Source organism: Rattus norvegicus, chromosome 18, assembly GCF_021556685.1.
Source record: "Rattus norvegicus strain SHRSP/BbbUtx chromosome 18, alternate assembly SHRSP_T2T, whole genome shotgun sequence".
NCBI lineage: Eukaryota > Metazoa > Chordata > Mammalia > Rodentia > Muridae > Rattus > Rattus norvegicus.
The window spans coordinates 82339025-82365017 of record NC_141551.1 but is presented as its reverse complement, the minus strand read 5'-3'; the positions used below and the strand labels follow the sequence as shown (position 1 = coordinate 82365017).

The following is a 25993-nucleotide window of genomic DNA, read 5'->3' as shown; positions in this document are numbered from 1 at the left end:
GAAGCAACAGCACTAGGGAATCACTGCTGACCCTGACACAGTAGGAAGGAAAGGTGAAGCCCTGAGCCCAGTTTTAAGGAAGAATTTTTAGACGCAAGCAAACAAGCAAGGGGGTTTCTAGCCTGGCACACATCTGATTGGAGGGCTATTATGGAATTGTGTTGCCCTTTAAAATAATTGGCTGGTGCTGGGAGCCAAACCATTAACTCAGTTTCTGCTTTCCTCCTGATTGTTGATTGTTAGGGCTTATCGTGGAGGTGCAGACTTGTTAGGGAGTGACCTGGAAACTAGTGCTAGGGGAAGGTTTATTTGGGCATAATCTGGAAACCGGTGCTATGTGCTGGCTTCTTGGTTCACTTGAGTTCAACCTTAGGTCAGGTTCTGAAGGATGGAGTCTGAACCCAAGATCTGGACTCTTAGTACAGAGACATCTGGACACCACAGCTGCCAATCAGTCTATAACTGTGACCAGAGGATACTCAGGTACTAAGGCCAGAGAAGGGCCTGTGGCATTTTCTTGTCTTCAGGTGCAGCTGTTAACAATTCCCTTATATCCACTCTTGAAGAATGAGCTTCTGGCTTTTTTCCAATGGATATCCAGGAGATGGTCTGCTGACCTGCTGAACTTAAGGAAAGGTACCTGCATTTCTCACTTCCTCGCCACTCTTGTAGAATACTTAATGTAAGTAACTTGAAGGGGGAAGATTTATGTTGGCCTTTGTTTTTAGAGGCTTCTGTAGCCATTCATTTAGCCCAATTTCTTAGAAAAAAACACTGTCTTGACAGTTGTGTGTGCCAGAGGAAAGCTTTCACTTTGTATCTGCTAAGAAACAGTAAAAGACAGGAAAGATCTAGGAACAGACTACCCCCATGGGCATGTTCCTAGAGAACTGCTTTCTTTGGTAACCTTATCTCCTTAAGTTTGTCTAACCTCACAAAATAGTACTAATGCATGGGGAATAATTCAATGCATGAGTATGTGGGGGAACATTTCATACTCAAGCTGAAACTACTTCCTTTAGCTTTTTCTATTGTCCTCTTAACATGCTTTCTAAAGGAAACGAGAAAAGAAAACAAAGGTTTATTGAGGGAAAAAGAAAAGAAAATTCACAACGTAATTTGGGTGCAGCGATTGCTCCATGAATATTTATTGAATTATGAAATATATTAACAAGGGCTTGTGTGTATTAATCTTGATATATTCGACAGCATTTATCTTTTAAGACACATACGGAGAAAAAAATAAATATATAGACCAAATCACAGACCGCTGATAACTTGAGAAAATGTAAACCAATAACGAAGTAATGATTACCTGTAAAAGTAGAGGTTGAAATGTTCTACGATTGCATTAAGAGCTGAAAAAGTCAATCTGTTAAACACACAAAGAAAATGTTTCAATTGAAAGACATGTGAATCAACCATACAATATTAGTCAGTAAGAGAGGAGTGTGAAACCGTAGTTTACCTTTAATATAGCCTGTCCAACATTTCTTGTCACCTGAGGATAGTAAATGAAAACTTTCCAAAATTATAGAATTATTAGGCGTGAGCATATATTTAATAAAGTATTTCAAGATTGTAGAAAATGATTTAGCTATTAGGTCTCTGAACACACAGGACAAAGTGATACATTCATACACTCACAACAATATAGCTACAATATTATGCCAGAAATTTAAGCATAAGACAATGTCTGAAGAAATTTTAGAAAGTTTATCAGTTTATAATGTCAAAGAGAAATAGTATATTTAAAGAAAAAAGACATTTTCTTTTTGCCACTCTTTCCCATCCCTTTTCCATTCAAACAACCCACTCTAGTTTATTCTAGTCATTCCATAAAACATATTTTATTTGTTTTTCCTTGGGAAATTCTCTTCTCCCCTCAGTCCTTCCTAGGTACCTAACCTCAGTGATTATACATATGTAGCAGAGGATGGCCTTGTTGGACATCAATGGGAGGAGAGGCCCTTGGTCCTTTGAAGGTTCAATGTGTCAGTGTAGGGTAATGCCAGGGCAGGGAAGGGAGAGTGGGTAGGTGGGTGGTAAGCACCCTTATAGAAGCAAGGTGAGGGAGGATGGGATAGGGTATTTCCGGAGGGGAGACTGGGAATGGGGATAACATTTAAAATGTAAATAAAGGAAATATCCAATAAAAATATTTATGTCAACTTAGAATCAAAAGGCTGAATAATTTCTGGCAAAATAAATCAACAAGAATTCGTGAAGCTAAACTGTCATATATGAGAACTGGGTCCATGCATTTTGAAATAAAAAGAGAAACAGCCTAAAAAAGAAAAGAAAAGAAAAGAATAAAATGTCTGGACACATCGTGAAGACCCAAGCAACCTCTGGTGCTGAATCAATGGTGGTATCCCTATTGAGTGTAGTTTAGTTGTGAGCAGGGTACTCTTGCTACAAGATTAAGAGAAAATCTAGACAAAGCATGATAGATGGGGCAGGGGTGGAGGTCCCTTTTAGAAGATTATGGAGATCTGAGGCTGACACAAAGGATAATTAATAGGCTAGAAATGACGTGTGAACAGGAAAGAGTGAAGCTGGAACTATACCAAGGGCTCAATGATGTTTTCAAACTACGTAATCCAAAAGTAAAAAATAAATTTATTTCTCCATAAGGTTATCCTAAATCTACAAGATACATATTCCATCACAAATATACACTGTTTAAAAAGCACTTAAATAAAGTAAATCAAGGTGCAGGATTTGTAAATTAAAGAGCATTCACATGGCAGGGCATCGGTGGCAGAGACAGGTAGCTCTGTCTGATTTATTGGCCAGCCTGGTCTACAGAGTGAGTTACAGGACAGCCAGAGCTACACAGAGATATCCTGTCTTAAAAACAGGTTACTCACATAATTTCACTGAATTAACATAAGACTCTAGTTTAGGCAATGCTCATAGGAACCAAGGAAGTAAAATTTCTGAAAAGATACCATGGTTTATCACATGATATCATGAAGGCCTGCCCTAGTGTGTAATGAAAATTAAGTATTTCTTTAAAATGGAAAGTCTGCAATTTAAAAGTGAAAGAAAGTCATTAATCGTAATACAGATAATTCTTCAACGTATGCTTAATTCAGTGAATTTCCAACTAGATTTAATGACAAGCAAGCATTCTAATGAGCTTAAATGGGAAAATTTAAACATTATAATAGTATGTCCATTTAAAGTTGCACTGAGGGGTTAAATCATATGTCTGTGTGAAATGACATTTTATACAACACCGTTGAATAATTCAGAAATAGTGTGTTATATTTACTTTCTGTAAGCGAAATGAAATGTTAGTGTGAGTTGGAGAAAATCATAAAACTTGCCTTTAACTCTTTTGTAACTAGCATGTTATGTGAATTTCACAGACATTTTCTTGTACAACTGATTATTTGCAATAAATCTTTATAGGCATTGTACTCCTTTGTCTACTCTAACAGAAAAAGTTAGCATTGCTTTAATATTATATATATATATATATATATATATATATATATACATATATATGTAAATTTTCTTGTTGAATCCCAGTTTTACAGAATCAGGGGCTCCATCTCTTACTTTGATGCTCTGTAAATGTGAGTGTTTCAACTCACAGCAGGGACCTGGCTCAGGTGTGGCCTTTCTGTCATGTCTGTGCAGCTAATACTAGAAAGAACTGAAGCTGAGTGCAGTGTGAATTCTTTTCAACAGCCATGGTCAGACAGTTGCAAAGAGGCCACTTTGCATATATTGAAATTAGCCATCAGAGGCCACAGCTGGCTGTGAGGGATGCAGCTGGGAAGCCATCTGTCCTCCTGAAAAGAAAACGTGGGGAAAATGCTTCTTTCAGGAAACTGGCATCATTGCCAAACAACACCAGAGTTGTTAAGGATGTATATTCCCCTGCTTTTATTTCCAGAACTTTTTCATGTAGCCGTAAGAACTGTATAGCCTATGAACATGTTTAAAATAAAACACGAAGAGATAAAAGAGTCCATCTTTAGATTATTCAAGGAGATAACAAGGTCAGCTTTCTCTAGGTGTTTACTTTCCAAACCAAGTGAACGTTTTAAAGATAAGCTCACTCCAGGCAATAACAATTTCTACATCCAGGGACTGTGCTGATTCTCTGCAATGTGAATGCACAGTATTTGATGTTCATGTATTGGACGCCTTTCTGGTTAATTTTTTGACAGCTTGACACAAAGTAAGGTCAACAGAAAGAAAGAACCTCAATTGAGATTCCTCCATCAGACTAGCTTATATGGTGGTCTATGGAGGTATTAATGTCTGACATAAGAGACCACAGGCAACTATAAGCTGTGCTACTCCTGGGCAGGTGGGACTAAGTGATAACTGAACACGAGACAGGGAACCAAGCCCAGGAAGCAGGGTTCCTCTGTAATTTTTGCTTCAGTCTTGCATTGCGTGAATACCTGCCTCACCTTCCCTCAATGAGAGATTGGGATCAGGGCATGTAAGACAAATAAACCCTTCTCCCCAAAGTGTTTTAATCACAGAAATAGAAACTCAAACAAGAACATATATACAGATATTCATATACATGCACTTAAAATGGCTCCTCAATACTTATTTCAATGAAAAAAAAAAGGCTGGTCATTAGTTTCTACAGTTAAGTGTTTCATTGTCAATAGTTCTTAAGCAAAGTTAAACTTGGAACCCTTTTCCAAAATGACTGAAAAATGTAAAAGCCCTTCAGCCAACTATAGCCGGCCAACACTGGATTGACTTAACTACTTGATTCCTTCTCACAAGCGTACCCAAATAAGATACTTCAGCTTGTACATGGACTGACCCTGGACTCTGACCCCATAGGTAGAAATGAATATCCTAGTAAGAGCACCAGTGGAAGGGGAAGCCCTGGGTCCTGCTAAGACTGAACCCCCAGTGAACTAGTCTATGGGGGGAGGGCGGCAATGGGGGGAGGGTTGGGAGGGGAACACCCATAAGGAAGGGGAGGGGGGAGGGGGATGTTTGCCCGGAAACCGGGAAAGGGAATAACACTCGAAATGTATATAAGAAATACTCAAGTTAATAAAAAAAAAAAAGATACTTCAGCTTGTTCAGTGTGCAGATTAGTTTATTGCCATAAAACAGAATCACCTAGGAAGAGAGAAATTCAGTTAAGTAATGGCTCCCATCATAATGGCCTGCTGAGCATTTTGTTGATTAATAATTGATTGATTGATATAAGAATCTCATTCAACTATAGGAGGTGACATCCAGAAGGGAGTCCAGAGTTGCGTAAAACTACAAGCTAAGCAAGCGATGTAAAACAAGCCAAAAAATCCTTTTCTATATGAACTCTGATTCAGTTCCTGCCTCCATGTTCCTGCCTTGAGGTCCTGACCTGATTTCACTCAGAAAAGGATTGTGATCTGTGATGCAAGCCAAATAGACCATTTCTTTCTCAAGTTTCTTTTAGTCATGGTATTTATCACAATGATATTAAACAAACTATGACAAAGTCTGAGTTATGCCAATGAGAAAGTTACCATTAATTTCTTTCTTTCTTCTTGGATTTATGTGTTACCACTTTATGTAGATCAGGATGGTTTCACAATCTTGATTTTCATTAGCCTTTGGAGAACTTGGTTCATGAACATATAACCCTGTGCTGATTTGCATGGTAATTTCTTTACCTCTGTGTTCAGCACAGGATTCGGGAGATCATGTAGGTACTCTCCTTGTTTTTAGAGTTGTTAATACAAGGAAATATATTTAGAACATGTTCATTCTCTCTCCTCTCCCCCTTTCTCATTTGGGGACATAATGTATCCAGTATGACTTTAAATTTATTATATAATCAACAACAGAGTGAAAGTGAGATTCTTGAGCTCTACCACCTTAATTCTGAGATTTTAGGTATGAACTACAGAATCAATTTTAACTAGAACTGGATAGTCAGGCTTCTGTGTAGGACAGGCAAGACACCAGCTGAACAACATCCAACATTATAAAGTATTTTAAAGAAATGTGTACAACTCTACTATTTGAAAGGTACCCTTGGGGTATACAAAGGTATTGAATTAAATAATGAAATCTTAAAGAACGGCCAAATATATACATTGAAAAATTCTTATGTATCTCATTTTTGAAACCTTAATAGATAGCAAAAGTTGTAGATTTTCTAGAAAAAAAATTGAGAAATGACTCGTACTTTTTTAGATTAAGACTGAATATACAAATCGATATTTTCATTGTTGTGGAGTTGAATGAGCCAATAACTGAACACAGTACATCACAATGGATTTTGTGTATAATTCAAAGTTCAGGATAAAAATAAAGAAATAACCTCAGAATAATTCACCTGAAAACTCAATGCCATATTTTCCACAGTAGTAATACCTTGATTTCTTACTTTCTGATTTATTTCCTCTTGAATTCCTTTTGTTGTTTAATTGTTCTAGCTAAAATTTCAACTATTGTATTGAATCAATAGGAAGAGAATGGGCAGCCTTGTCTTGTTCCTGTTTTGAGTAGGATTACTTCAAGTTTCTCTCCACTTAATTTGAAGTTGACTATTGATTTGCTGTATATGGCTTTCATTATGTTTAGATATGTTCCATGGATCCCTGATCTATCTAAGATTTCCAACATGAAGTGACATTGTATTTTGTCAATGGCTTAAGTAAGTGACCCCAAAAATTCTACAAAAGAATTCCTACAGCTGATAAACAACTTCAGCAAAGTGGCTGTATATAAAATTAACTCTAAGAAATCAGTAGTCTTCCTTTGTACAAATGATAAATGGGCTGCGAAAAAAATTATGGAAGCAACATACTTCACAATAGCCACAAATAATATAAAATATCTTGGTGTAATTCTAACTGAGCAAGTGAAAGTACTGTATGACAAGAACTTCAAGTCTCTGAAGCAAGAAGTATAAAGAGACCTCAGAAGATGGAAAGATCTCCCATGCTCAGGTATAAGCACGATTAAAATAGTAAAACTGGTAATCTTATCAAAGGCAATCTACAAATTCAATGCAATACCCATCAAAATTCCAACACAACTCTTCACAGACATGGAAGAGAAATTTTCAACTTCAAATGGAAAAACGAAAAACTAGCTAAAATAATTCTCAACAATAAAAGAACTTGTGAAAGACTCATCATCCCCAATCTAAAGCTGTACTACACAGCAATATTGATAAAAACTACATGGTATTAGTACAAAGATAGATATGGCAATCAATGGAATATAGGCATAGAAATAAACCCACATACATATGGACACTTGATCTTTGACAAAGAAGCCACAATTATTCAGTGGAAAAAAGAAAGCATTTTCAACAAATGGTGCTGTTCTAACTGGTGGTCTGCATGTAGAAGAATGCAAACTAATCAATATTTATCACCTTGTACAAAGTGCAAGTCCAATAGATCAAACACTGCAACATAAAACCAGATACACTGAATCTAACAGAAGAGAAAGTGTGAAATAACCTCAACACAGGGGCATTGGCACAGGGGAAAATTTCCTGAACAGAAAACCAATGACTCAGGCTCTAAGATCAACAATTGATAGATGGGACCTCATGAAACTAAAAATCTTTTGTAAGGCAAAGGACATTGTCAATAGGACAAAATGGGAACTTAAAGAATGGAAAAAGATCTTCACTCGTCCTACAGCTGATATTCAAAGTATATAATGAACTAAAGAAGTTAGACTCCAAAATAGCAAATAACCCAATTCAACATGGGGCACAGAGCCAAACAGAGAATTCTCAACAGAGGAATCACTGATGGCTGAGAAGTACTTAAGGAAATGTTCTCTGGATTTAGTCATCAGAGAAATGCAAGCCAAATCTAGACCTAGGAAGTGAGAGACTGCCAGGAACCAATGAGGATGACCTTAGCAGAAATGCCTAAAAGTGGGAAACACCCTGAACAAACCACTTCCATTAGATAGACAGGGCCCCAGTGGAGGGATGGGGTCACCAACTAACTTTCAAATTTTTTGAATCGTTCATGTTTTAAAAAAATGTAGGGATAAAAATGGAACAGAGACTTAAAGAAACACAACTAGTGACAGATAGAAGTTGGCATCCATCTCATGGGTGGGTAACGAAAGCCTGCCACTATTACTCATGCTGTGTTGTGCTTGCAGACAGGAGACTAGAATGGCTGTCCTCTGAGAAGTTCTACCAGCAACTGGCTGAGACAGATGCAGATACTTACTGCCAACAATTGGACTGAGGTTAGGACTCCTGTGGAAGAGTTAATGAAAGAACTGAAAGAGCAGAAAGCAATGGAAAGTCCATAGGAAGACCAACAGTGTCAACTAACCAGGACCCCTGAAAGCTTCCAGAGACTAAGCCATAAACCAAGGAGCATGCATGCTGGTCTGGGGCTCTGGGCACATATGTAGCAGAGGACTGCCTTGTCTGTCTTCCATGGGAGAAGATGCACCTAATTCTATAGAGACCTGATACCTCAAGGAAAAGGGATGCCCCAGGGTGGGGGTTTGCTCTGTGTATGTGTGTGTGTGTGTGTGTGTGTGTGTGTGTGTGTGTGTGTGTGTGTGTGTGTGTGAGCATGTGTGTGTGTGGCACTCATTCAGAGGCAAAGAGGAGGACAGATGGGGTAAAGAACTCTGAGATGGGGGTCTGGAATCTGGGCAACAATTGGAATGTAAATAAATAAAATAATTTAAAATTTTTAAGTAAAAAATACAAGTCGTAGTGGCTATTTAAAATATTAAATACCCAACAGATACGTTTTTTAAAAAGAATAAAGAAAAATTAATATAAAAAAGTACAAAAATGCCTGAAGTGAGAAGTTGGCTTTGTAGGGAGAGGACCTCTATCACAAACTTGAGAACTTTTATTTGGAGCCTCGTAACTCACATAAAACTAGAAACAGTATGATCTGTAATATCAGTGTTCTTACATCAAGATGGAGAAGCAAGCAGGAGAATCTCCACATCACAGGGCAGCTATCTAGGTATCCCCAGTGGTGATACAAACATGGTAGAATCATTAATTGTCAGTTGCATCCACAGACTCAAGGATTAACCAAAAACAAAACAAATCAAGACAAACAACAAAACAACTCAATACCTTTTATATTGGCATAAAATGCAAAAAGCTTCCTGAAAAAGACCTGAATTAAATATTTTAAAATATAACTACTTTGTGTGTTAACTTTTGAAACAGAAGATGAGTATTTGTAATGGAACAAGCTAGATCATAAAGCGCACGTGATTTACTGCCAACTGCTCATATTTAAAAGAATAATATGGCAGCTGACAATGTGGAAAAGAATAGTGTTATAAAATATTGGGTGTAAAATTACAGTATGCCTAGAATGCTTCATAATTTAATCTCACTCTAAAGCTGGTAAGAAGAATAAGATACCTAAAGTTTATCTCATTTAATCAAAATACATACTATAACAATCTGAGTACATATACGTGTAAGGAATTTTTAAATGAGTAAAATATAGTGTACAAAAATTTGAGCAACTTTAAAATAGCATATTTTCTGAACTTTTGATAAGACATTGGCACACCTCTTTTACAGGGGTGGTACTTATTCTAGTGGGTGACCATGTCATGAGATTTCCAATGTTTCCTTATAAAGTTATATAATTGATATTCCCTATTAAATATGATGAACAGTTCTGCACATTTCTTTGGTGTTCATGTTTAAGATGTTTTCCTTGTGGGCATTTGGTAAGTGTCAACTCTACACAAAGAACTACTGGCAACCAGGAGTGCTGAAAATATGAGAAATGGTTTTATCCAGGGCAGAGCACACCAACAGGCTATGATTAGCAAATGACTAACTCTGGAAGCATACATGTAAGCAGCATCATAAGCAACATTATACGTATTGCTTGGGTTACATTTAGGAATATATATGTACATATTTGTATGCTGTTATTCAATGTATATCAAAGTGAGGGGCATGAAGATTATTTTTAATACCATCGATACTCACACTATCCCCCCCACCTCCATTTTCTACTTTCTCTTTGTACTTTCTACTAATTTCTAGATCTGGCTTATTTTACATGGTATGGCCATAGTATAGTAGAAGGAAATACATGAGCATCCATAGACATACAGGTATAGTCAAGCATAGCCAAGACACTTTTATCAAGAGCTCCAATGGGTCAGTGGAAAAAATGCCAAGAGCAAGAAATGTGATTGTATGGAACTATAAGCATCAGCATATCAGGAGGAAACAAAATTACTGAGTAAACACACAGCCCACAGAGGACAAGAGCAATCTTTGCTAGTTGTCTATCTGTCAGAAGATTAATACCTAGAATATAAGAAGAGCCCAACTCACTTTTGAATTTCATTTCAACTAGAAGTCAAAGGATAAGTTTATTTTTGCTATACTGCTGCCTTCTACAATTAGATATTATTCCTGAATTTTTCTTTTTTTTTGCGTTATTGGTGACATTTATGAACTTAAAACTGTCCACTTAATGAGCCTTGCAGTAAAAGTAGCAACAAGTTGTAACAAGAAACCCCGAGTCACAGTACAGGAAGAATGGAATGGTTCACAGTCCCCTCTTTCCTGCTCTCAAATGAGGGTACAGTACGAAGACGCTGCCTGACCTGATGTTGAATGGGAGTGGCCAGTGTACTAGAATGTGTGCTAGTCAGAGCATAGTACCATCTGCTGGGTGAACCTAGCCTAGGCCCTCTCTATTTCATCTTTCAAAGCCTCTGCATACCTAGTGGGGTAGGATCTGGGATCCTGTTTAACGATGCTGGCAAAGAACTTCAATAGTTTCATTTTGGTGGTTTCAGCATGTGCTCTCGGGCCCCACAGATATTCTTTGGTAGGAGGATCACTGTCTGCCACCTGTCTGCATTCTAGATACCCCTCCTGCACAAAATGCTCAGTAATGAGGACCCCAGGGTCCCCATACACGAAATGATCTCTCCCTGCATACAGTCCCACGTTGTTCAGTATACGCCACAGCACCTGCTCACTGGCACAATTATCCTCTATGAAGATGATGCATAGCACGATGATTAGTAAGCCTATCTTGGGTACGCCTGGGAAACCATGTTGCATCACATCGTAGGTGAGCCCAAGGGCATGGACAAGAGAGTAGGAGTGGACACGGGGGTTTCTTTCTACTATCTCAAGGCCAAATGTCAGCCTCAAGCAGTCAGATGCCTTAGCGAAGATCACAGGGAAGTGCTCCTCATAACCTTGGATGACCATATACAGAATCTCTGCCTTACATGTCTGCTGCTTTCTCCTGTACTTAAGGAGCAAGAACAGAATCAAATCGATTACTTTACTATTGAGCATATCCTGTCTAGAGGAGTCAGGGCCAAATGCTTCTCCTACTTGGCCGCCAGGGGCCCCAACAGATGGTACTTCTGCAGGGGAGTTTATGTCAGCAGAGAATTCGGAAGTTCTCTGAGCACTCTGGGATGAATCTAGACCATTCTCTGAGGTGGTGGCAACGGTCTCTATTTCTGCCTCAACTCTGGGGACCTGGGCACCCTCCAGATCCTTTGTCTCTCTTTCAAACTGAGTGCTGTCCAGGTTGGCATTCTGGCTGTTCTCGGGAGGATCCATGTTGGGTTTCTTTGGAAACAGAAGCAGGAAAATGTGCAGCTGACAGGGATGAACTCACAGGCCTTGAAGAATGGTTAGGTCAACCGGTTCCACATGCTTTTACTGTCCAGGTTCTTATAGCAAGAGGCTTTCTGGATTCCTGGTCAAAAGTGATACCTTCTCTGACACAGATGACAGGCACACTCTGGGTTCCAGTTGTACTGCAGATTTGACAGGATCACATCTCTCAAGTAGTGACCTTTGATGACTTCTCTCATCCTATGAGGCCCAATGGCGCTGTCACATCTGAAAATACGCCCAGAGCCATCCTGGCATGCTAGCAGTAGAACAGAGCATTCAGAGGTGTCCTCTGTGTTCTTTCGTTGCTTCTACCTTGGCTCCAGTTAAAATGTAGACCCTGTGCTCTATGAACTTTAGTCTCCATGGTCAAGACTCTCCCTCCCAGCACTCCCTTTCTGCTGAACAAGAAGCATGCCCCATTCATACTTGACTGTGCCGTGTGTGCACAGGGCTGACAAGAGAGGCAGGACTGCATTGTGGCGATCCTCTGTGTGTGGATGGATTTCCTCAGTCTACCCTCGCTTCAGTTTCCAAGCCATTCTTTATTTTCCTCACTTCCTGGAACCCTGCTAGACCTTATTCCAAAGAAATAAACTCCAGTGCCCTTTAAGCCCCCACCACACCCTACCCCCATACACCTGCAAGTCAAAATGTCTAACTCTGGGCCTGAACGCTTTAGCCTCCTGCTTCATTAAGCATTCTCACCAGTTGTGTCTGCTTAACCTGATTCCAGCTACTCTCCCCCCTGTCTGTTTCCAGATGAATACAAAGTGACATCAGTACATCCAGTTAACACATTCTGTTCTGTGGTTCATGTTGGTCCAATCAGAGTGGGCTTCAAGTGCAAATGTTTTCTTATTCCTGAATTTTTCTAATTTAAATGTACATATTTTCAATTGACTGCCATCAAACTTTAATTATATCTAGTGATTTGTGAGTGGATTATACTGAAGTATTCTTAGATGCAATTTATAGCAATTATTGAACATCATACTTAAGAACTAAGGAAAGAAATGGATGTATAAAGTGCAATTAATGAATTTTAGGTTAAATTTATAATATTAGACTTTATATATGTATAATAAATTTTATAAATGGCAGATATTTATATAGGATACTTTTAATATTTCTGAATATAAATTATATTTGTCTATTCTTATTGATAGTGAGAAAACAGGATAATGGACCAGGTCCACATATTTTATGAATTATAAAATTTTGTGAATATAACAATTTGAACCTATTTTAAACTAATTGTTAAAAACTGTACAAGAAAAATGACAAGCTAGACATGATTCCTAAATAAGACATTGTGGCATTTTATTGTATTGGTTAGCCTTTCACTGTACAACAATAAGATAATAATTCAGGCACACATAGATTATTTTCATCAACATTCAGAACACGTCAAACCAAAACGAGTAGTGCTACACTGAACTGCAGTCAAGTTTGCCAAAGAGGATCCAGTAATAGGAACTTAGAATATTTCCAAATTAGGAAGAATTTCATGTCTGTGCAAAATCTTGCCATACACAGAATAAGTAAACCATCATTTGGGCAGTAATGGAGCAATACTTACTGCTAGACAACACTGGACGTGTGAGCCATGGCAATTCAGTGAGGTATCCCAAAAAATATACACTGTTTCAAGACAATCGTTGTTGGAGCACAGATATGGAGAGGAATGATGGAGAATAAGGGACTTTGAGAACAAGGAAAAAGCCCTGGGTTATAATAATAGCAAAGGACATTGTGCCTACAAGGCACACACCCAGAGTCAACTATTGGGTTATCTGTCAACTATTGGCTTTTGCTGTGTTTTTCTATACATAGGGATCACAGTGGACGGAGCCATATGATGTATATATTTAACCTGCCAGAATTGCATGTGTGGAGCGGGAAATACATGGAAAAATCCAAAGTTTCTGTTCCAAGTGCTGAGGATCTGAAGGTGACCAGAACACGATGTGAAAGTCATTACACACTGATGGTTTTCCCAGTGCTAAGCAAACACTCAGAAGGACCCACACACAAGAATCCAGGCTCATTTCTTTCTCTTCCAAGCTAGTCCTCCTGCTGGTGGTTAGACATTAAGTCACTGCAAAGTTGGGGAGTAGTGTTCAAGAGGCCATCAGTATAGGTTGATGCCATTAGGCAGGTGAACCCAGGTACAGGATAGAACGAAGCCTGTCATTGGACTAGAAGGAAAAATGCACTGGCCGAGGGTGGGGGTGGGGCGTTAGAGAGGCAGAGGAGACAAGAGGGAAGTGAGGGAGCAGCCTAGAGAACAATCCAGGTGGTGGATTGTTAACATTTCTCTCTGCAAATTTACAGGTTGTTATGACTGCTTTTAAGGGAAAGATGTGTGCAGGATTTTGTGTGTCTAGATGAGCAAATTATATCTTATCTAGGTGGGTCGTTTATACCCTTATCAACTGGTTGTAAGTTAATTGTGTGGATCTATTGAGTAATTAATGTATAAATCTGGTTGTTGGGTTACAGTTTGTTGAGTCTTGATAATATTGGGTAGCTGGGACCAGAATTCCCTGCTGGCCAGGGCTGGCCAGGGCTGGCCAGGGTGCCTAGCAATGGGAGTGGAGAGACCTCTGGAGCCAGAAGATAGCTAGGCTAACGTGGCTTGGTGCCTAACTGAAGCCAGCCACAGCTGAGATAAATTAAGGTTAGTTGTATACAGTCCTATGGTGCCGGAACTAGTGCCAGGGAGCAAACACTGGCTTTGAGAGTACCAGGGGGCCAGTGTGGAGTGGTGACGCATGGGGACGAGCCATGCCATTTCAAATATTACCGCAACATTTAAGTAAAGACATCTAACATTTAAATTGATCATTTAAATAAATCTGACAACCAAATCCTAGAAAAAAAATAATGCTCCAATTTGGATGTTCTCCCTAGCTTTTATGTCTAGACTTCTTGAAGGAAATGGCTACAGGTCATAAAGACAGAGATTTAATGATCCAGAAAGTATTTGTCACTCACACCATGCACACTTGGAATCTAAAAGAAGGTCACAAATTAGAGTCCAGTGCACCAATCCGAGCTCTTCAGGTAGAAAGCGCAAAGAAGGTAGACAGTGTAGCACCTTGACAGCTTAGAGACAAGGACTTGCACAAAAGCTAAAAGCACACAGAACTGGCATTAGACTGTGATAGGATGACTAAATGACGAATATAACAAATATAATTTTGGTAATCTAGAAGTAGTAAAAGCTGCTGAGAATTAAATATTCACAAATGGGAAACAGTAGAATGTTCTGATCCCAGATACAATTAATCAATGTCAGATATTAGTCGATCATGAGAAAAGTTAGACAAGATACCATATGGATCAGTCCCCATCCTTCTTTGCACATTCTATAAACGTGCAGTGATTCAATAAACTTTAAAATGCATGTACTATAGTATTAAAAGCCATAGCCAACTGTCTGCTATATTTTTATTATTATGCCCCTAGTTCTATCTATGTAAAAAAAAATATGCCATATGTGAAAAAAATGAGAAAGTATATTTTGAGTATAACAGAGAAATATTTTATACAGAAAATGGACTAATTTTTATTATGATATGTCACATGAAAGGCTATGAAGGTGGTTAGCAATATAAAATTGACCAATTAAAATAATTTATTAGCTTAGCAATTCATAGCAGCATAATAAAATTGTGTGCAGTCAGTCAGTGTATTTCTTGGTATATCACAGGCAGGTTTCTCCGCTACACTTTAGTGATCTTGCTCTTTGGGTCATATATTTGAAATGTGATCATAGCTTCAGTGGTAATTTGCAAGTACGTAGATTCATATATTAAGAACGTAATTATGATGTTCAAAGTACTGTATCACTGACTTGAACAAGGCTATGCCAATCGACTCTGATGTCTCGATTTCTTGGGAGTAGCAAAGCCATTCTCTGTATGATACAGGCTAATACAAAAGGCAAATCTTTCTCTGTGGTCCAAGTGGGAGCAAATGATGAGTGCTTCTCTGAGATGTTCATTGCCAGAGACTTCTGGCCTGTAAACTACTCCTACAGAGAAAACACAATCCCTTCTCCTGTGCTGTACCTAATAAACAGACTTATTTGCTGATGTAAATAGGTATGACTGCATCAGAATAAACACTCCTATAAGAGTCTCACTCTTGTATAAATGTTTCATTTCCTTTTTAATTCTAGATCCTAACCCACTGAGAAATGGTAATTTCTCTGCTCTGAACTGTGAGTATGATGTTACTAATTGCTTTAAGTTCCAACTATTGTGACTTTTCTGGTACAGTGGTCCATAGCTTTGAATTATATGCTCAAATAAATCCTTTAGTCCCCTGAATTGCCCTTTGTCTGGATGTATTTTCACACAACACCAGAAGCTAAACTAGACCAGTTAGCCTTTGGTTATGCCTTTGTGGAATCTTATGGATTAAATTAATTGAATAGGGAAAACCTGGTAAATGTGAACAAGACCCACAAGTGCCTGGGAAAAAAAGGTGTCTTGAGGAAGGGGAAGCTAGTGTTTGTCTTGTTTTGCTTATATAATTCTCCCCTTTATTTGTAAATTAGGCCATCCACTCTGCAGCTCTGCTGCTGCTCTTCCTTGACATCAGGCTAACTCCATCTATCAAATGTGGAGTGGAAACCATTGGTTCTTTAGACCTACTCCAGCTCTTCAGTCCCAGATGAGGACCGTCAGTGCTGAGTGACTAAGCAGATATCGAATTAGCCTCAGTAGTGCAAAGAAAGCCATTGCTGGACTCTGTATATTGTATCTTGTAAACCAAACAGATAAATCCTCTTTTAATATATGTTCCTATAGTAGGCCATGACTAATACTTGAGTGTTTTTTGTTTTGTTTTGTTTTGTTTTTTTCCCGGTATAAGGAGGATGCACATGCTTCATGATTGCATTGTGTATTACCTATCCTATTCCTACTACTCTATAAATATTGGATTATGCTTTCAAAAAGAGCCTTTTATTTAGGACCTAGTACATAAAATTTGTGAAGTAAAAAATGAACCAAATGCACATTCCTTCCTAGGCTATCCAATATTGTAAAATTAAAATCAAACCAAGCAGAAAAAAGATGTAGAAATCTCAGCACGTAGTGTTTTCTACATGGCAGGGGTCTATGGAGTGGCAATGGTGCCTCCGCCCTTGCAAAGATAATAAGATGTTAGCATACCACTGGCCCAGATGTATTTTTATATAAATGAACTGACTAATTAAATATAATTATATCAAAAAGCTTGTTCAAATTAAAAGTAATTGTCTAAACCAACTGTGCTATTATTATTAATGAGATTTCTCATAAGAATACTTGAAAAGACTATAAATAAAAGCAACCTCGGTTGAGTAGCATAATATATATATATATATATATATATATATATATATATATATATATGTGTGTGTGTGTGTGTGTGTGTGTGTGTGTGTGTGTGTGATTCCAACTGCAAAAACAATTCATGGAAAATTGTTGCATGTTGTTGTAAGTATTATTCAAGAATGGCTGGAACTCTGCATATGCAGAAAAGCCACTGACTCATTAGGGCACTAGCGCATACATCAAGGTATGTCCACAATGTCGTTTAGTGTGCACGTACACACATACAAATGTGTTTGTCCCACATGACCTGACATGTGTACACACACATCAGCAGCTGCCATTTCTCTCTCAGGGCTTTTCATAAAACTCTCCTTTTCTCTAATTCCAGTTAAATGCCTCAAAGGAATGAGCTAGTTTCTCACATGGGCACTAGGATTTCTGGGTTTTCCTTTCTCTAAGCAGCTTAGTAATTAAAGATCTAGTGTGCTGGTCTTCGGGACAGTTTTCATACTGCATGCAGTTTTCTGGGCCTTGCAGCTCAGCCATTCTTTTGGTTCTTTAACACCCCCGCGTCATAGTTTTCTTTTCCTATTTCTTCTTCTTATGTCTTCCTGTCAGTAGAAAGTATTTCCCTGTAAAGATGTCTACTGACACTCAACATCTCACGGCTTCTATCCCAGAAATTCAAACAAAAATTACATTAATTGAATTCATGTTATTCAGTGTGACACTGCATTTTTTTCTCCAACACCTTTATTCTTCATTTGTGGCCTGAAACTGAGAAGACACAAGTTTGAAGTTGCTCACAGCTCCTGTGTGCAGCTTTCTCCCATTTTGGCATCTGCCAGTCAGTGTGATAAACAGACGTGCCTCAGGTCACCACTGTTCTTCATGCCACTAAATCCAGGAGACGTTATTTTAATGATCCCAATATATTTTCATTCTTTAACAAGGTCTTATTTGTTATTAATCCGAAGGTTATTTTACAGACCAGTGTTTCATCCTTTTGGGGGTCCTTTCTTTACTCTGGGTTCCTGCCACTTTACCTCATTCTTCAGAATTTCCTCCTGTTGCTTTCTACAGGAGGATTCTATTCTCTATCCATTCTCTGTTCATAAATCATCCCCATAGCAGACTTCCTAAGCTACCAGTTTGTTCCTTTTCCATTAACTTGCTAAAGTGAGACCTTTATTTATAACTGACAATCAGCCTTTCTGAATATTTTATGTCAAGAATATGTACCTACAATTTGAGTCTCTCTTTTCTCTTTATTTTATACTATTTTTTGCTAATCACAAGAACAGCATTCTTATGTAATTATTTTATGGTTGATTTAAAATAAGGACCTTAATGGAATCAAAATCTGCTTGATATTTATATTCTGAATTCAAATTTTCTTAATAAATCAGATAATATTATTTATAACTATTATTATTTACATAAAAGTTATTTCATTTACTTCATTATATATAAATAACTTAGGTTGTTTTCTAAGATATACTGACACTTGCTTTTTAAACATTTTTCTTTACAATTTGGTGTGTGTGTGTATGTGTGTGTGTGTGTGTGTGTGTGTTTGTGTGTGTCTGTGTTCGTATATTTCTCTCTTCAGGAAGAGACATGAGTACATGTGGAGGTCCAAAGACAAATTACAGGAGTAAGTTCTCTCCTTACATCCTTCTACTTCCAGGGATCAGGTTTAGGCTATCAGGCTTGTGTGGTAAAGGCTTAAACTTGCTGAGCCATTTCTCTGGCATACCTGATGATTTTAAGCTCAATATTGTAAAATATTTTCTAGTTATTAGTTTATAGAATTAGTTTAATTGAAACATTTCTCCATGATTTTATATAGAGCAAAGTTGGGAATTTTTTTTATTTGTGGGTATTACTATCAATGCTAATTTTGGAATTTAGGTTTAGTGATCCTTTTAGTGTAATACATATGAAGCTGCAAAAAAATTAGAAGAGTATCACTTATCCACCTACCAATTTTGCAGCTATATTCTGTGGCCAACTCTCTTCAAAATACCAAAGAGATGCTTGAATTATATTCTTTCACATACTTGCACCAGAGGCTTTATTTCACCATTTATCTGTTGCAGGTCACAAAGAGACTGTCTGTGCTGTGGCAAAGAGTTCTGCAATCAACAAGAAGGGTCAGGTAACTATTCCACATACTAAGTTAATTTTTGTATATGTGTGTATAGTATAACATGCACATACACACATACATAAATACACATACACACATACACACAGACATACACACACATACACACACATACACACATACACACATACACACATACACACATACACACACACACACACACAGTTTGTGACTGCGTATGACATGCTGGCCCCTTCTGCAGCAATGATTACATCTGCGTTGATCAAGATTATGAGTTGACTAGGATGTACTTTTTTTTTTTAAAGATTTATTTTATTATATATAAGTACACTGTAGCTGTCTTTAGACACACCAGAAGAGGGCATCGGATCTCTTTACAGATGGTTGTGAGCCACCATGTGGTTGCTGGGAATTGAACTCATGACCTCTGGAAGAACAGTCGGGTGTTCTTAACCACTGAGCCATCTCTCCAGCCCCCTAGGATGTACTTTTATTTTTGTTATCTATGAAAAATTTCATTCTACTGTAGTTATTTTATTTCCCCCTTACTAACTGATAATCATAATATGATCTTTTTTTCAAAGTCAGTCACATTGGTCAACAGTAAGGCTCCACTTTCTCTTTTAGAAATCATTCTCCCACAATTTTCTAATCCTATAGTACCATACTGTTACTCAGAATGTTTCCTTCCTCCTCTCTCCCTAAATTTCCTTCGCCACTGTTTTCTCTGGTCTTAAAACAACAGGGGTTAGGGTGTCTGGCCTTCTCTCAGTGTCAGTCAAAGGTTTGTATAGGTTCAGGGCAAATGGTAATCTCAGGATGTAAAAATTTAGTTGGTTCTTCATGGAGTTGAATAATTCCCATTTAATATATTAATATTTTTATCATTCATTATAGTTCTGGGTAATGTGCAGCAAAAAATATCTATATTTGCCATCCCAGATATGAGAAAAGCACCGCTAGGTCCCCCCAGAGCTGATAAATCCCTATGCATTGTGGGTTAATAATACAAGTCACAGATGAAGTTCAATGTCAACTTGAAAAACAGAGGTGGAACTTTCAACGATTAGATGTAGCAATATAAACTTGGCACATTGAGTGATTTTGAAATAAGTTAACTAAGATTGTCCCTGATAATGCTTACAAAAAAAATTAAATGACTTTAAGTTTTATTGCCCTTTGGAATGCCGCCTGACTGGCTGGGTTTAAGAAAATACTCCCTCCTAAACTCACTGAACTCTGTTAGCAAAATTTAATGATACACATTTCAGGTCCCATAATAGAAAGAAAAATAGGATTATGGATGTACACAAAGAAAATATGTGCTTGGATCAGGAGCACCGTTATTTACGACAGCACAGAAATAGATTCAGTTATTGATCTCTTCATAAATACCTTCTATTTAAAATGGTATAATTGAAAGAATTTTGTTTGTCTAATGTTTTCGTAGTGCTGGCATACACTCGTAATCTTCCCATGAATGCTGCACAAGCACTCATTTCCTCTTCCTGTTCCTGTAACATTGCCTTTACGAAGTGTCATTTTACAGTAGTGATAGACTTTGGCATTCTCATGTCTTAAGTGATATTGCAGTCACTGTCACAAACTAAAGAGAATTAATTTTATTTTAAAGAAAATAAAATATGAGGCTGAAAATGCAGTGGGGGAATCATCATGCAATGTTTTTTATTAGGAAAGGAGCTAATGTAGTTAGAAATAATTAAGCAGTACTAAATTATTAGCACTAAATTATTAATGCCACTAAAACAAAAATTTAAATTACGTGTGTTTCAATCACAAAATCAGGTTTCTATGACTGCTCCAATTAGGACGCCAATACTTTTGTAATATTTGGTATTTGTCTCCCTTGTTTTCATCATAAATGGTATAAATCGTTGAACAAATTATTTTGAATATTAAGTTAGAACATAAAGAGTTTCACTGATGTGTAAATCAGCTTTGAAGTTTCCAGGCTCTAAAGAGAGAATGGAATTTTTTTCTTTTTGGTTGCCAACTCTGTATCTCTATGATTTTGATGAAGATTTTCAAATCCAAGTGTATATGTTTTGTACAAAACTTCAGTTTGTAATACCTAAGAAGATCACAAAGTTACTCTGGATCTGGTAACATAATGAGTTTGATCATCTTGTCCCTGTAAAAAGCCAGACCTGTTACTACTACACTATGGTAATCCCAGAATTTAGGAGACACAACAGAAGAGAAGGATTTCTAGGACCTGCTGGACAACCAGTCTTTCCAGGTGAGTAAGATTCAGATTCAGCTGGAGTCCTCTGACCTCCACATCTGACCTTTACACATAGGTAATGAAGAAAGGCAATCTGTATTCATGCCACTAAATCCGTTTATGACATGGCCATTCTACTGTGGTTGCCAACTTTGTATCTCTAGTAGTCCAATAAAGACTCCATATAAAAACTGTTCTTAGGATATAGAATTATAATTAATTCTTCAAAGTATGGAGCAGTCTGATTCTTACATATATATATATATATATATATATATATATATATATATATATATATGTGTGTGTGTGTGTGTGTGTTTGTGTGTGTGTGTGTGTGTTGTAGTGGAGTTTTGTAGATATTGACTTCGTGTGGTAAAGTTCATTAAGTGTAACTTTGTGGAAGGACAACTAGATAGTTTTTAGAATTAATTATTTATTTCAAAAAAACTACAGGATATAAAAATCACATCATGTATGGAAATGAGTAGCACAAAAGTCTAAGTGAAAATACTAGGTCATTGTTCAAAGCAAGGAAAACATAAATTAACCTGGATCTGTATCCACTTGGGAGTGAGTCTGTGGAGAGAGATTCTCTGAAAATCTTAGTGTTAGAAGAGCTTAGCTCATGCACATACTTTCATTCCAAGTAGACTTGTACATATTACTTTATTCAAATGAACCAGGATTACATATATATACGTATAAGTGTACATGTACATGTATGTGCATGTGTACATGTATATGTATATGCTTACATATACATATATAGTCAGGGATGAATTTTCATTGACTGGGGTTTAAAGTACTGGGAATGTCTCATTTGTATAGAGGGGCATTCCAGGAATCCCAGTCTCTTGATGAGTGGGTTGTTATTGATAAAAACAAGGTTCAAATTGTTAATTTGCCAAGAGTTAATTGACTTTCAAGGTAGAGGTGAATCAGACACATTCAGAGAAGGGGAAGTCCTGCTGGTAAAGGGAGTCTTTTATTTTACACTGTGATCAGAGCAGTTATCCAGACATGGTAGACTGAGATCTTAATTAACAGAGATTCCCCAGAGATAGATATGTGATAGATAGATAGGTAGATAGATGATAGATAGATAGATAGATAGATAGACCGATAGATAGATAGATCATACATCCATCCATACATAGAGAGATACATAGATACATAGTTAGATATAGATCTACATCTATAGACACAGTGAGACAGACAGACAGACAGAAAAAAGCAAAACGGTATGTCATTAGAATGTCTAACAGGCCATACTCCAGATATGCAAAATGTCTACCAAAGGAAGGTCCAAGCATCCAGTAGTTCATTCATATAGCTGGGTGTCGTAGCTGGCTTTCAGAATGCATAGGAATCCTAAAGAAGTAGTTTCTAATACAATTGAGGGAATGGAATTTTCTGAGGGAGATTAAGCAAGCAGGCAAAAGCAAGCTTTCTTCTCCCTGGTCGTTTACATAGGCTGCCAGCAGAAGGTGTTTCTCAGCCTAAAGGTGGATTGTCCCACTCTAAACGATACAAATTGTAAGTGTGTCTTCCCCACTTCAAATTACTTAAGGAACAGTAATTCCCCACAGGTGTCTCTAGCCACTGGCGCTTTAGTGAATTTGAGATGAAGTTAAGTTGACAACCAAGAATACCCATCACAGCCATTTTTTATTGTCTTTTCTGATGTTGGTTAAATGACTTGTTTTATTGAAGTGAACTCTCTTGTAAGGTTTTGCATTTCTTATTCATTCAATAGTGTTAAATTTTGGCAGAGGGTTTCTGGCTTCTACTGAAGAAATCCTCTGACTTTTTACCTTTATTCAATTAAGCATCTAATTGGTAGGCAACAAAAGCATAGCACACTTTCCTAAACACTGCTTCCATCTCATTCATTCCAGAAGGATTTATATGATATTTGTCAAGGATTTCCCAGTACAGTTTGCTGCCTGTACCTTTTACTTCTCATGACATGTAGCTTCATAAGAAAAGTGCTATTTTTCCTAGCTCTATTTTCTAAATAATCTGTTCTCTCTGTCTTTTGTAGGCCTGAAGGACTTATATGCATGTTCTGAATATTCAGGTATCTGGCAGATCTCAATTGAGTCCCTTTATAGCAATTTTCTTAGCCCAAAGGAGTCACCTTTCCCAGGACTGGCCATGACTGTGTAACACCTGAGGCATTTGAGAAAATGGAAGTCATGACATTCAGGGCCAATGATATGAACATCTACAAGGGAGTAATATAATGCAAGTGGTCCACCTGTCAAGATATTACAAGTCTAGCATCCTGTCCAAGCTGGAGTAATAAAAGCTAGTGAGCAAGTGAGAGCTCAGGTATGAAAACAAAATGTCCAAAGAGTGTTCTGTTTTTAATGAAATTTACTCACCAGACTCCATAAAAAATTCTGTAACTTCTTGAAAGCAGTTTAGCCTCTAACATGAAACACACATGAGTACTCAAAATAATCCACAGAAAGCAAACGTTGAGTGAATGGATGAATTTGCTGTTCTATTTCTAAAATTACTGGATGACATGAGTAGGTTCAATGTATTAAAAATCTATTCCCATTGATAAAGAATATGTGAAATAAATAAAGAAATAAATGTTCTCTAAGTAAAGGGATCAAGTGTGAAGAGGATAGAGGGAGAGAGAACTAAAATCACTGGGAGGTCAGGACATGTCTTAGATGAGCTAAAAAACAAGGAAAATGGAAACTCCCAAGAATCTATGAAGGTGACTCTAGCTAAGATTCCTAGCCATGGGAGATACGGATTCTGAAACAGGAATCTCCTGTAAATAGACATGATTTCCAATGGAGGGCGTATGACACCAACCCAGCTGGAAAATCTTTTACCCCATAATTTCTCCTGCCAACAAGATATGTACTTACAAAGATTGAGCAGAAACTCAAGGAATGGACAACAGTCACTGGCCCAGGTTGAGGCCCTATGCCATGAGAGGAAGCTTTGACACTATTAATGATACTCTGCTTTACTTCCACAATGGTGCTTAGCACAACTATCATCTGAGAGGCTTCACGCAGCCACTGATGGAAACAGATGCAGAGACTCACAGCCAAACACTAGGCAGAGCTTAGGGAATTCTATGGAAGTGTTGGAGGAAGGATTGAAGGAGCCAGAGAGGTCAAGAACACCACAAGCAAATCTACAGAATCAATGAACATGGACCCATAGGAGTCCACACAGACTGTGCTAACAACTAGAGAGCAAATGTGGGAGAGACCTAGGCTTTTGGCACATACGTTCCTAACAGTTGTGCAGCTCCTTCTTCATGCAGGACTCCTGACAGCAGGAGTAGAGGCCGTATCTGATTCTGTTGCCCACTTTAGATTCTTTTCCCCTCACTGGACTGCCTTGCCTGGACACAATAGGAGAAGATGTTCCTAGTCTACTAAAACTTGATATGCCAGGACTGGTTGATATCCATGGGAGGTCACCTATTTTGTGAATAATTCCTTAGGAGATGAAGAGGATATCATGGCGATGAAGTAAGAGTAAAGAACTTGCAAAAGAACGAGGAGAGGTTGTGATCTGGATGTAAAACAATTAATTAAAAAGCAAAATAAAAGTAAATGGAGCTGGGGAATGGAAGCCTCTGGGAGAAGGGGACAATTAGTCACACAAACACAGACTATAAACATAGAGACATCAGAGAACTATGAAAAGGACCAGGCTGCAAAGCAGCCACTGTGACAGAAAACAAAGAAAATTAAAGACTATATTCTTGACTATTTGCTTCTTTAGGTATTAGAAAAGGCAACTATTATGTGTGAAGAGGGGATGATAGTGGAAACTCCTGGCAGGTTTGCTTATTCTCAGATAAAGAGTAAGACTGGCTGCTGATTCCAGAGTGAGAAGTAAGTCTGGCTGCCCTGGTTTATTCTGTTGCATTGATCTAATATTCTCATAGAAAGAAACTTGTGAAAACTCATTCTAGCTCACAATTTCAGGTCACAGTTTCTCTGCTTCTATCCTTTACTGGACCCAAATCCAGGGCAGGATTCAACCCAAAGGGACCTGGGTCTTCCCATACCAATGAAGAAAATTAAGACATTCTTACATGGACATATGCACAGGCCAACTTCATCTAGTCAATCTCTTATTCATGTGACATTTATCAGGTGGATATAGGTTGTGCTTATCTGACAATTAAATTGACCACCACTTTTTTTTGGAAAAAAAAACTGTACATGTTTATAATCTGTGTCCATGATGTATATTTAGTGCAGTTCTGGTCCACTCTAAGGGTCCCAGGATTCCCCTTTAAGGTATAAGTGGGCTTTGTTCTATTTATAGCAATCTGTTTATTATTCTCCTGTTTTTGAGTTTTAAATCATATGTACAAGGTAAAACACTCATGGAAGGGTGAATTCACGTTTCCCTTTTGAAACTAAATGTGCAGCAAATCCATGAGTTTCTCTTTTTTATTTCTGTCCACGATAACTCTTGCCCTTCTCTCACAGTGCCCTTTGAAGATGGTACATCTTTTAAAAGAATTCAAGATTTAGAAAACTTACCCTTAGCCGGCTGTTTGTAGTGAGAAGCAATTCCCATTTATAAACCCTAGTCTATTAATTATCTACCGTGTCGTGGCCTTCCTATTCCACTTAACGTTTCTCTTAGCTCCTCACCTCCTG

General features: G+C 37.8%; 2 protein-coding genes across 5 annotated transcripts in view; one reads left to right on the top strand and one right to left on the bottom strand.

Moving 5' to 3' along the window:
* The first annotated feature begins 204 nt into the window (after window positions 1–204).
* LOC147999905 (uncharacterized) overlaps window positions 205–25993 on the top strand; it is a 50163-nt gene continuing 24374 nt past the window's right edge. The window contains exons 1-5 of one of the 4 annotated variants that reach the window (XM_087593737.1): window positions 235–636; window positions 15816–15857; window positions 19062–19120; window positions 21288–21350; window positions 23380–23672. In XM_087593737.1, coding sequence (XP_087449863.1) covers window positions 336–636; window positions 15816–15857; window positions 19062–19120; window positions 21288–21323 — 438 coding nt within the window. In that variant the 5' untranslated portion in view covers window positions 235–335 and the 3' untranslated portion in view covers window positions 21324–21350; window positions 23380–23672. Of the gene's footprint in view, window positions 637–15815; window positions 15858–19061; window positions 19121–21287; window positions 21351–23379; window positions 23909–25993 lie in introns of those variants that run through there. The other 3 variants (XM_087593738.1, XR_015643156.1, XM_087593735.1) reach the window with 3 other exon arrangements.
* Magea14l1 (MAGE family member A14 like 1) lies at window positions 10578–11763 on the bottom strand. The gene has a single exon (XM_087593734.1). The coding sequence runs from the start codon at window positions 11567–11569 to the stop codon at window positions 10667–10669; it is 903 nt and encodes a 300-aa protein (XP_087449860.1). The 5' UTR covers window positions 11570–11763; the 3' UTR covers window positions 10578–10666.

Coding starts and splice junctions, on each gene's coding strand:
- Magea14l1 (XM_087593734.1), bottom strand. CDS start 11,569: ATGGATCCTCCCGAGAACAGCCAGAATGCCAACCTGGACAGCACTCAG.